Source organism: Oenanthe melanoleuca, chromosome 27 (genome assembly GCF_029582105.1).
Source record: "Oenanthe melanoleuca isolate GR-GAL-2019-014 chromosome 27, OMel1.0, whole genome shotgun sequence".
Taxonomy (NCBI): domain Eukaryota; kingdom Metazoa; phylum Chordata; class Aves; order Passeriformes; family Muscicapidae; genus Oenanthe; species Oenanthe melanoleuca.
The window spans coordinates 2,698,700-2,709,699 of record NC_079360.1 but is presented as its reverse complement, the minus strand read 5'-3'; the positions used below and the strand labels follow the sequence as shown (position 1 = coordinate 2,709,699).

The window sequence follows — 11,000 nt, the reverse complement described above, 5'->3', positions numbered from 1 at the left end:
TTCCTGGTGTCATCTCTCTGGTCTCCTGTTGTAATTTCTATTTCTTACCATCTTTCTTGTCTGCTGAATGTGATTCTCATGGCCTCTCTGCTTGCACTTTCCTGGCTCTCTCATGATGGTATCTCATTTTTCAGGTCTGTCATATCTGGGTTTACTGACACTACAGTTTTCCAGACATCTTTGTAGGTTTTTTTCTAGGCATCTTAGCAGTTTTCTCTTTTGTAGTGTCTACTTCTATTCCTCCTTATTTCTGCTTCCTATTCCTTGTTACATCAATCATTCTTGTTCCTGTGTTCATCTCTGTTATGTCTCTTTTTTTCTCATTTTTTTTCTCTTATACTGTGGGCCAGTTTGATGGGTGCACTTGAAGCTGTAGCCAGCAGCAGCTTTCCCAGCTGGCACTTCTGTGGGCTGTGTTTTAGGTGGATGTTTTCAAGTTTGTGGCCGGATTCTGTGAGAATGAAAACGTTTATTAGTGCAGAGAGCTAAATCCTTGTGTCCTGACACAGCTGCTTTGAGAGCAGGGATGTTTTCCACTTGGCTCTGCCCTCGGGTGGTTTTGAGCTGGGCTGGGTTTGTTTCCTCCTTTTGCAGGTCCACATCCCCATCTTGTGGTTGTTTGGATGGTGCTGACAGTGCCCAAGGCAAAGCCAAGAGCTTTTCTTTCCTGGCACCATTCGTGTGGGGGTTAATGAAGGGGTTCAGTTTTGGATCCTGGCTCTTGGAGACTGAATAGAGCTGGGAACAAAGGTGAGCTGTTTGTTGGCTGTGCAGTTTACAGGCTGCAAAAGTAAAAGTGGATTCCAGCACAGCCCCTTCTGTGGGACCACGTGCTGAATGTTCCCAATTTTGTAATGAACTCTGTGAGACTGATGTGTGATGCAGTTTGTCAGCTGCAAGGGGAAAACAAAGTCCAGTGCTTACTTTTTGTTCTAGGACCTTTGTTATGGGAGCAATTGCTTGAGGTATTAACATTTGAATCTGCAAGATTGAAAGGATGTGATGGTTCATCCATCTGAGTAGCAGGGTGCACAACTCCATGGGGTGTCCTACCTTTTACAGATGTGAGTTAAAGGTGGAGACAGCAACAGCTTATTGAGAGGGTACATTTCGTGACCAGTATTTATGCTTGATACAGTTAATTTTGGTTCAGAGGCTGAACATGAAGGAAAGAATGTGACAGCACATTGAAAGGAAAGCTCATGGCTCTTTTGCATGGTGTTGTTGATATCCGTCCATGTGAATGTGAAACTGTTTTCTTGTTTCCAGATAAAAATTTCTTTGTCTTGCCTTCCCTACCTATGCTTTGCCTGCCTTGCATAAATTCCCTTGCCCATCTTTGCCTTCACCTCCCTTGCCTTGCCTGCATATCCATCCCCCACTGTGACTTGCCTGCCCCTTTCTTGCCTGAGTTTCTCTGCTCTGCTTTGGGGAGCTGCTTGGCTCTTGAACAGATGATGGTGTGCAGTGCTTTTGGAATGGCTCTTCTCAGGGTGGCAGAGATCTCAGCCTTGCATGTACAGCCTCAGAAGCAGAATGAGAAGACTCTGAAAACACTACAGGACACTGAGGAGATTCTGAGATATTTTCACTTTACCTGGAAGATAACCCAGTGTTTGCTCTCCAGCCTTAGCACAGACATGTGGCTTTCTCAGAGAAATAATAAAGATGCTCAATGGGAACATGAGGCACCTTGCCAAAATATTCATTGTGTGTGAGACAGATGTGGAGTCAGTCTGAGTGCCAGCAGTGTCTGCAGGGGAGCTGTGGACAGTTCATGTCCACATCCAGGTGGGGGTGGCACCAGGCTCCTCTGCCTGCCCACTGCTCAGAGCTAGCTGTGGAACTCCTGGCTGTGGAACTCCTGGCTGTGGAGCTCCTCCTCAGCCTGTGTCTGGCCAATCTTCAGCCTTGAGTCTTTCTAGAACAGTGTCTCCTGAGTCATGAGAGTCCAATTTCAAGTCCACATCCCTGGATCCACTGATGGGCAGCATAAAACAGTGTTCCCAACTGCTGTCCTCGAGAGCTGTATCCCCTGTGACCTGTGTTCCCTTCTCCCATCACAGCTTTCTTTTGCTGGTGTCAGCCTTGGGACTCCTTGCCTTGCACAGGAGACTGCACTGGACTGCAAACACATGCTAACAGTGGCAATAAGCAACTTTATTTCCACAATTAAATAAATTTCAGCATTTGTGTGCATGCAGAGGAGGAAGATGGGCAGGACAGAGAACACCTTTGACCCTGAGGCTGCCTTTGCACCAGCAGGCACTGCTGCAGTATGAAATGGTCATGGTCCACTGCAGCCTGCATGGGATCCTGTTCACCCTCCTCCTGATGCCTTTTTTCCCATGAGACTCAGCAGCATCTTGTGCACCCGAGTTAAGAACTGCACCAGTATCTGGTAGGGATGTGGAGTGAACAGGATGTTCGTTTTTGTTGGCACTGGCTCCTCAGAAGGGGCTGAGGTCTCTGGTGTGTCTGTCACAGCTGGCTCCTGAGGAGTGGATGTAGAGCAGCCTGACTCTGTTGGTGCTGGCTCTAGTGGCTCTGCTGGCTCTAGTGGCTCTGCTGGTTCTACTGGTTCTACTGGTTCTACTGGCTCTATTGGCTCTATTGGCTCTATTGGCTCTATTGGCTCTATTGGCTCTGCTGGCTCTATTGGCTCTATTGGCTCTGTTGGCTCTATTGGCTCTATTGGCTCTGTTGGCTCTGGCTCCTCAGAGGGGGTTGAGCTGAAGGTTGGCTCTGGTGTTGTAGTGGCTGTTACAGTTGTCTCTGGACATGGAGTGGGAGTAGAGCAGCCTGACTCTGTTGGTGCTGGCTCTGGCTGCTCAAGAGGGGTTGAGAGGCAGGTTGACTCTGGTTCTGGAGTGGCTGTTACAGCTGAGCACAGACCCATCTGGATCAGGATCCAGTTGTAGAAGTGCTGAGTGGAGGTGTAGACCCCGGTCCGTTTTGCTCTGGCACAGCCTTTTCCCCAGCTGGTCACTCCAACAAGCCAGAAGTAGCTGGCACTGTTATCTTTGCACACCAGAGGCCCTCCACTGTCACCCTGCAGCAGAGGAAAGAGGATCAGGGTGCTGTTGGGTGGCTGCTGTCAGCACTAGAGGCTTGCTTCTCTCTTGCAGCCCCTGCCACAGCTTGTTCCTGGCACAAAGAGGCTCTGCTCAGGTGCTGGAGTCTCCAGAACCTTAGCTGGGAACAGGGTGGGTGATCCTGGATGGGCAGAGCATGGATGATCCAGGATCTGGACCTCTGGGCTGCTGAGAGCACTGGATGGGCTTGCTGGGCAGAGGGGCAGGCCTGGGGAAGATGGGCACTAGGCAAGGAAACTCCACCAGCAGAGGGGACCCAGGGGTGGAACAGTGATCTGCACACCATGATGGGTACCTTACTGCTGGGGCTGGCCCCCAGCACTCCTACCTGGCAGGTGTCCATGCCCCCCCGTGGGTAGCCAGCACACAGGTTGTGGGTGTGGATGGTCCCAGCGTAGCGGCGGCTGCTGTTAACGTGCCGGATATCCAGGAGTCGGACCTTGGCTTCCTGCAGGACATCACTCACACCCAGAGCTGTGAGCACAGGGGGCAATGAGCACCCAGCAGCTCCCTGTCAGTCCCACTGCCCTGTCTGGGGGTGAAAGCCTTCCCTAGGGCTTGGAGCAGTGAAGGGCTGTGTCCTCCCTGTCTGCCTTTGGGGAGGATCCAAACCCATCTCCCCATAGCCATACATCCTACAGCCTGACTTGAGGCAGCAGTGTGCCCAGGTGGCCAAGAAGGACAAGGGCATCCTGGCCTGGATCAGGAATGGTGTGGCCAGCAGGAGCAGGAGGTCATTCTTCCCCTCAGCACTGGTGAGGCCACACTTTGAGTGCTGTGTCCAGTTCTGGCCCCTCAGTTTAGGAAGGACACTGAGATGCTTGAGCACATCCAGAGGAGGCAACGAGGCTGGAGAGGGTCTGGAACACAAACCCTGTGAGGAACTGTGGGGTTGTTTAGCCTGGAGAAAAGGAGACTCAGGGGTGACATTATCATTCTTTACAGCTCCCTGAAAGGTGGTTTGGTCAGGTGGGGTTGATCTCTCTCTCCAGGCAGCACTGACAGAGCCAGAGGACACAGTCTCAAACTGCACCAGGGGAGATACAGGTTGGATATTGGGAAAAAGTTTTTCATGGAAAGAGTGATAAAGTACTGGAATGATCTGCCCAGGGAGCTGGTAGAGTCACCATCCCTGGATGTGTTTTTAAACAGAATGGATGTGGCACTTGGTGCCATGGTCTAGTTGAGGTGTTAGGGTATGGATTGGACCTGATGGTCAAGAGACCTTGACCAAGGTCAAGAGACCTTGAAGGTGTCTTCCAACCCAGTGATTCTGTGAATCTGTGACTTTGCTCTTTGCCATCAGGAAGCCCAACCCAGCTTGTCCTCTCAGAGCACGGGCCCTTTTAGTGAACTGACCTTTTGCCCTGGCAGAACCCCAGCCAGCAATGTAGCAGGACTTCAGCTCTGACACGGTGAGCGAGGCGTTGGGCACGCAGGCCGGCTGCACGTAGTCGCTGCACTGCACGGGCTGGTCCAGCTGCAGCAGGGCAATGTCGTTCTGCTGCGAGGCTGCCGTGTACTCCTGGTGCACCAGCAGCTGCTTGATGTGGCGCACCTGAGCCTCGGGGCCCAGGTGGGTCAGGTGGGTGGCCCCGATGAGCACACGCCACATGGTGACGTTCCTGCGAGGCACAGAGAGGTGACAGCACACATGTGCTGCTGGTGACTTAGGATTTTAGCTTCTGTATTTTTCATGGATTTGTAATCCTGTGATTCTTTAATGTGTAACTCTAAATTCCATCTACTGTTCGTTACTGATTTCCCATTCTCGTCAGACACAACAATTCCTCTCCAGGCCTGGGAATCAAGGACACCTCACTGTCTCAGGCCCCAAGAGATGGAAACAAAAGTGAGCTGGGGGGAGCAAGCTTGGGGTAAATGACTTCATTACCTGATGCTGTAATTGGAAGATTAACCACCAATATGCAAATAGACCAAACTTATAAAAGTATCAAAACCTGTCACCCTGTTATCCATTTTTAGGTGTAGTCCCTGGGGGGCTTTGTCTGCCTGAAATGTACCTCAAGGCCCTTCCATAAACACAACTGCTTTATATTCCCTTTATTTTGTCTGGCCTCTGTTTTTAGGTAATCCTGAAAAGCCATCACTGTGGCAGCTCAGCACTTCCCTGCATTCTGCTGCCCAAGGCAGAGAGGGAAGCAGAGCAATGAGGAGTGTTCCCTAGCATGCCTTAGGCTCTAGGAATGCCATGCTGGAGCTGCTGGGCAGCAGTGGCACAAGCCCAGCTTTCTGAGGAGTCTCTCAGCTGGGCTCTGCAGTGCCAAGGCACTGGGCACACTGTGGAAACAGGAGGGGAGCAGCATGTGGTGCTGCAGGCTGGGCAGCTGTTTGTGTGGTGGGGATCTCCTCATTCCTGTCTCCTCCTTACCTGGCCTGGAGGAAGCAGTGGGCTGCTGTGAGGACCCACTGAGGGCTGATGAGGGACCCTCCACACGTGTGGCCAGTACCTATTTTCCTGGGGTCCTGGATGCTGACAATCCAGGGCCAGGCTCCTGGCTGGGCACCTGTTCCAGCCACAATGCTGAAGTCAGAAGGTATGGAGTCGTAGTCAGAAGCCATGGGCCGGTGCCCGCAGGTCCCTCTGCAAGCAGGAGGTCATTACTGCCCTGCCCTGCCCTGCCCTGCAGCTGCTCTCCCTGCTCCTCCTGCCCCAGCACCTGGCTGCTGGCAGGAGGCTCCCACACGGGTTTGGGGTGTGCCAGTGGGGGACAAGCTCCCTCCCAGAGTCTGGGGCCATACCTGCAGGTGTCCCAAGTGCCATGTGCAGGCCTGTACACAGCCAGCAGTATGAGCAGGTACAGCAGATTCATCACTGCCAGTGGCATTTGCCAGCTAGAAGAAACAAAAGCTTGTCTCTTCCAGTGCAGCCACTGATCCGAGTGCCTGCAGCAGCTGCATGGCCATGGCACCGGCAGCCCTGGGGCTGATGTCACAGAGTGGGTGGTTCCAGGTTCTGGGCATGGTGTCCTCACAGGGCAGGGAAAGGCCACAGCCTCAGAGAACCACAGAATGGTTTGGGTTGGAAGGGATCTTGAAGGTCATGCAAGGTAAAAGGGGTCCCATGCATGGCACCTGCAAAATGACACCATGGGCAGACAAATCTGGCACAGAGGGAAAGTCACTCCAAAGGCAGTGTTTGGTCAGAGAGGTGCTCAGAGCCACCACAGGATGGAGAAAACTGGCACATCAAAGCTAGGCAGAGAACAGAAGCAATGCCATTTGCCAACAACTTGAAGGTATGGATGGAACAAGTCTGGGAAAATCCTGAGTGTTGCAGAGGAATTGCTGCCACGGCAGAGTGTGAGAAGCTGACAGGAGTTTCAATGCCACAGGGAAGCCCTTCTGAGCCTGTTCATAGATCTTCCATGTCTGTAGCAAGGTGAGTACTGCAAATGCCTCAGTGAGGCCTCTTCCTTTGGTGGCTGGTGCAGAACATGAGGGGCTGAGATGGAGAGTGTTCATGCCCTCACTGTTGTGGTTTGGGAATGGAATTCCCACTGGAACACTGCAAACCACTGCTTCTTACTCCCCTCTCCCTTTCCCCTCCCTTCTCTGGCAGGCTTGAGAGGAGAACTGGAGGCACAAAAGGAAAAGATCACGGGTTGAGACAAGAACAATATACTGGAAACAGCAATGAAATAAGAAAATAAACAATAACAGCAACAGTATAAATAATGGAGTGTACAAGGGAGCGGGACAATTCACACCCAACCATGCACCCCATGGAGCCCAGACTGCCATGCATGTCACCCTGAGGGGACTTCCTCCCCTGTCCCTGCAAAATGGTGGGAGGTGGTTCAAAATAACCTCCAGGTCCCAGCCATGCCCTGTCCCAGCTATAGTGAAAATTTACCCCATCCTGGCCAGGACCAGGACATTCACCCTGTGATCTGTGCCAGAGGCACTGGGTCCCTGCCTGCCAGGGAGGGCAGTCACCAGGGATTGGCAGACTTTGGAAACTCCTCACCATTCACTCTGGCCCCTGGTTTTCCTCATTTTATGGAATGGAGAGCACATGTCCAACTCCTCCCAGTGTCTTCTTCACTGGAAATCCTCTGTGCTTTGATTCCTGCTCAGACATCCTGGGAAAGCAGTGGGAAACCCCAAGGCTTAGTGTGAAGGTCCCTCCTACAGCACCAGAGGTGCAGGCAGCCTGGGCTGCCCTGGCTTTTCCAAGCCTCATCCAGAACACCTGGAAGCTTTTCCTTTCCCATCCACACTGCCCTGCCCTGTCCTCCTTACCCCACATGGATGCACACAGGGGCTACCACACTTCACAGTCTGGTAGCCCTGATATCACACTGCTGACTGGAATGGGGTGAGCCTGGCGCAGTTCTGGCCTGTATCAGCTCCATGTCCTGCCTCAGGACAGCCAGGCTCTCTGCTGACACCTGGGCTCATCTCTGCAGCTCTGCCGTCCTCCACAGGGAGTTTGTTGGAAAAAATCATCCTCTAGAGAGGACAACAAGGCCAGGAGTCACAGGAGAGCTCAGCAAGGTGCCCTGGGGACAGCCAGGCCAGGCAGGGCAAGGTGGGGGGACCACAGGGTCTCACTGAAGCAGCCACATCATACAGCACAAAAAATAAGGTTAATAAATGCTGGGATGAAACACAGCAGTGCTTGGACTGCTCTATTTAGCAAATAACACTTCAGGGGGAGATTTACAGATGTACTGGGTGTATCTGGGAGCTGGGGCTCCTGCTGGAAGGCTTCAGCCACCAGGCTGCCAGCTCCCAAAGGCACTGCTGGTAACTGCTGCCCAGCCCTGGCTCCTGGGGCAGGGAGTGGAGTGGACAAGTCAAGGATGGGGCAGATCAGAGAGGTCTCCAAGGGGAAGAGGCTGTGTCTGACAGGCCCTCACTTTTCTGGCCAGCTTGGCAGCTCTGGCAGGTTTAACAGGGTTTGTCTGGAATCAAGACAGGGAGATATTGGTATGGTGGGTGCTGGCATATTCCTGACTTAGGGTCTCCAGAGGGAGATTTGCTGTTTTCCCACAGGCCACAAAGGATTTAATATTAAATGAACTTCACTTTGTGTCGCCAGGTTCATGTCCAACTTGTTCCATGGTCTCTAGCACACATACAGACTGATGCTCACTTTTATCCACAACTGGAAACTGCTTTGCCATTTCATATAATTCAGCCAACCCACAGACAATGTGGTGAGGAACATTATTCTTCCTGCAACTGAGTTTTGCAGTTGTATGGTGAAGAAAACCACTTCTGAGTCCCTTTTGGATTAAATGCAAAGTGCCTTCCCAAATGAGCTTTTTGAACTGTATGGTCACAAAAAAAACAAACAAAAAAAAAAAACCAAACCAAACCAAAAAACACAAAACAAAACAATAAAAAAACCAAAAACACACACACACACAAAAAAAAAAAAAAAAAAAAAAAAAAACACCAAAAAAAAAAAAAAAAAACAAACCAAAAAAAACCACAAAACACAAAGGAAAAAAGAAAATACCTTTCAAGTGTCTCCTTGACCAGGGAATGCAACTGAAATCAAAATATTTTCAATCTGAAGGTGAAAAATGGAGCCAATTACTGAGATTATAGGCTCAAAAACTCCAAAGGCATGATAATAAGGTGTGTGTCTTGGTCTAACCCCAGCTGGCAACCAAGTACCACACAGCCATTGTGAGTGTGTGAGTGCACACCACATGCCTCCCACTCCTCAGTGGGAGAAGAATCCAAGGAAAAGAGCAAACCCCACTGACTACTATAAGAACAGTTTAAAAATTGAAACAAAATAAATTATTAACATTATTTTTATTATTAAAAAGCGAGAGAGCGATAAGGATGACCCAGAAGAAACAACTGACACACAATAGGATTGCTCAGCACCTACTGACTGATGTGCAGCCCATCCCTTAGCAACAAACCCATGGCTCCTGCCAGCTCCCATCCTTTATACAGTGAGCATGACATCCTGTGCACAGAATGTCCCTTTGGCCATTCCTGGTCACCTCTCCTGGCCCTGCTCCCTCCCAGCTTCCTTTGTGCACCTGCTCATGGCAGAGCACAGGAAACTGAAAACTCCTTGACTTAGGGTAAGCACAGCTTAACACACTGATGTTGGAATTGTTGCTGTCAATACTATCCTTATGCTAAACCCAAAATTAGAATCTTTGATGTTTTCTGAGCTATCTTGACCAGGCTGGAAGGGACAAAGCAGCTGCATCTGGGTGCAGACATTTGGGCAACATATCTACCTACAGCTTCCAGTATGTTGACTCGGGGCCTTTTCAAAAAACTTGAGTTTATTTCTCATTTGGAGCATTCCCACTCCATCAGCTCTTCATTAGCTGTCCAGCTGCCAGGCAGAAAACTAACTCTATCCCAGCCAAAACCAGGACACCATGCTGACTTCTATTGTTGGCTGCAGAAAGAAAGACTGAGAAACTACTGAATAAAACATTTTAGTCAACAGTCAGACCTTCCTAGCAGGGGCAAGAGAATTTCCAGTGTCACTCTTTGCTCCTTCTTGGTATTTCTCTGTTGCTGTTGGCCTTTATTTCTGTCAGACTCACCTCAGGGCATCCCTGACACAGCTGCTCCTCAGGAGCTGCAGGTGTATGGGGCTCAGAAGTATCAAAGAACTCCTCCCAGAACACCTATCTCATTTTTGCTCTTTTACCTTCTGCCTCTATGGTTCTCCAGGACCATAAGGAGGGCCACTGCTTGATGAGGGGGCAGCAGCAAAAGTAGGAATATTGTGACAGAAGTACTGTGAGCGACACCAGGACATGCAGAGGAGTCAGAGATCTCAGAGCCACACTGCACCATGGACATCCTACACCCCCTTTTCAGGCAGAAAAATCAGCTCCCTGAAACCACAGCCTTCTCAAACCATCCACACTTCCTGGAGCAACCTCCTCCTGTGGGAAATTTTATAAAAATTCACTTGACAGAATTATCAGTTTAATAAATGAGCATCTACCTTCTAAACAGACATTTCCATGCACACACAGGGCACACTGCTGAAACTTCTGACTTCAGCTGGTTTCCCCTTTATGTTCACCCCTTTACCACTACTGTTTTGCAGCAAGCAAATTTTGTGTGACTTTTTATACCTTTATACCATATGCACTTACTCCAGCTCTTTTTAACAAGTCAGAAAGCAACCCTATGACACAGCAATTATGTCTAAAACTATATGATACATGTGTATATCTAAACACTGTAAATGAACCACATATATATGCATTTACTACACTATATACCTTTACTACAGGTTACATTTGTGCTATATAGACTAACATATATAGTAATTATATATTACTATATATTATATATATGCACACACTATATATACACTCATACACTATATATATTCACACATAAACACACATATATATGCATATATACACACTATATATATGCATACACTGTATCTATACACACACACACATATATATGTACAAATACACACTATTGAAATACTAGTCTTAGAAAATTAGGATTTTAGTTACCTTGCTGAAAATAATTAAAAGTTAGAAGGGAGTAGTGATCTGAAACTTCAATAATTGATTGTCTGTCATTTCATGTTTGCTCAGCTGTGCTTACAATGGGAAAAGACAAAACTAGTGAGCAGATCCAAAGGAACATAGACAATGCAACCAGAAACCCATTCTTTGGAAAATTGGAATATCCCCAGAAAACATTTGTATTGGCATTGATAGAAAAGGTCAAGAGTTTAGGGTGAGGAAGACTCACCTCCCCACGAAAACGACCCCAGACTTAATTTAAGAAGTCAATCAATGTTTAATAGCTATTCAAGCTAATTATCATAGGACGGGGAGATAGGAGCGGCTGTTACTATGAATATGTATTTGTTTGAATCCTTTGCCAGTAAATACTCTGTGATCACCTGTGATT

At 49.1% G+C, this 11,000-nt stretch overlaps 1 protein-coding gene across 2 annotated transcripts; it reads right to left on the bottom strand.

The window, feature by feature from the left end:
• Positions 1 to 2,138: 2,138 nt before the first annotated feature.
• On the bottom strand, positions 2,139 to 6,041 carry LOC130264157 (acrosin-like). 2 transcript variants are annotated; one of them, XM_056512172.1, is made up of 5 exons: positions 5,859 to 6,041; positions 5,488 to 5,700; positions 4,455 to 4,720; positions 3,424 to 3,569; positions 2,139 to 3,052 (listed from the first exon to the last, which is right to left on the bottom strand). In XM_056512172.1, the coding sequence occupies exons 1-5, from the start codon at positions 5,942 to 5,944 to the stop codon at positions 2,321 to 2,323; spliced, it is 1,443 nt and encodes a 480-aa protein (XP_056368147.1). In that variant the 5' UTR covers positions 5,945 to 6,041; the 3' UTR covers positions 2,139 to 2,320. The 2 variants fall into 2 exon arrangements, with proteins under 2 accessions (XP_056368147.1, XP_056368148.1); XM_056512173.1 differs by having other exon boundaries at positions 2,141 to 3,052; positions 5,488 to 5,640; positions 5,859 to 6,017.
• Positions 6,042 to 11,000: the final 4,959 nt, after the last annotated feature.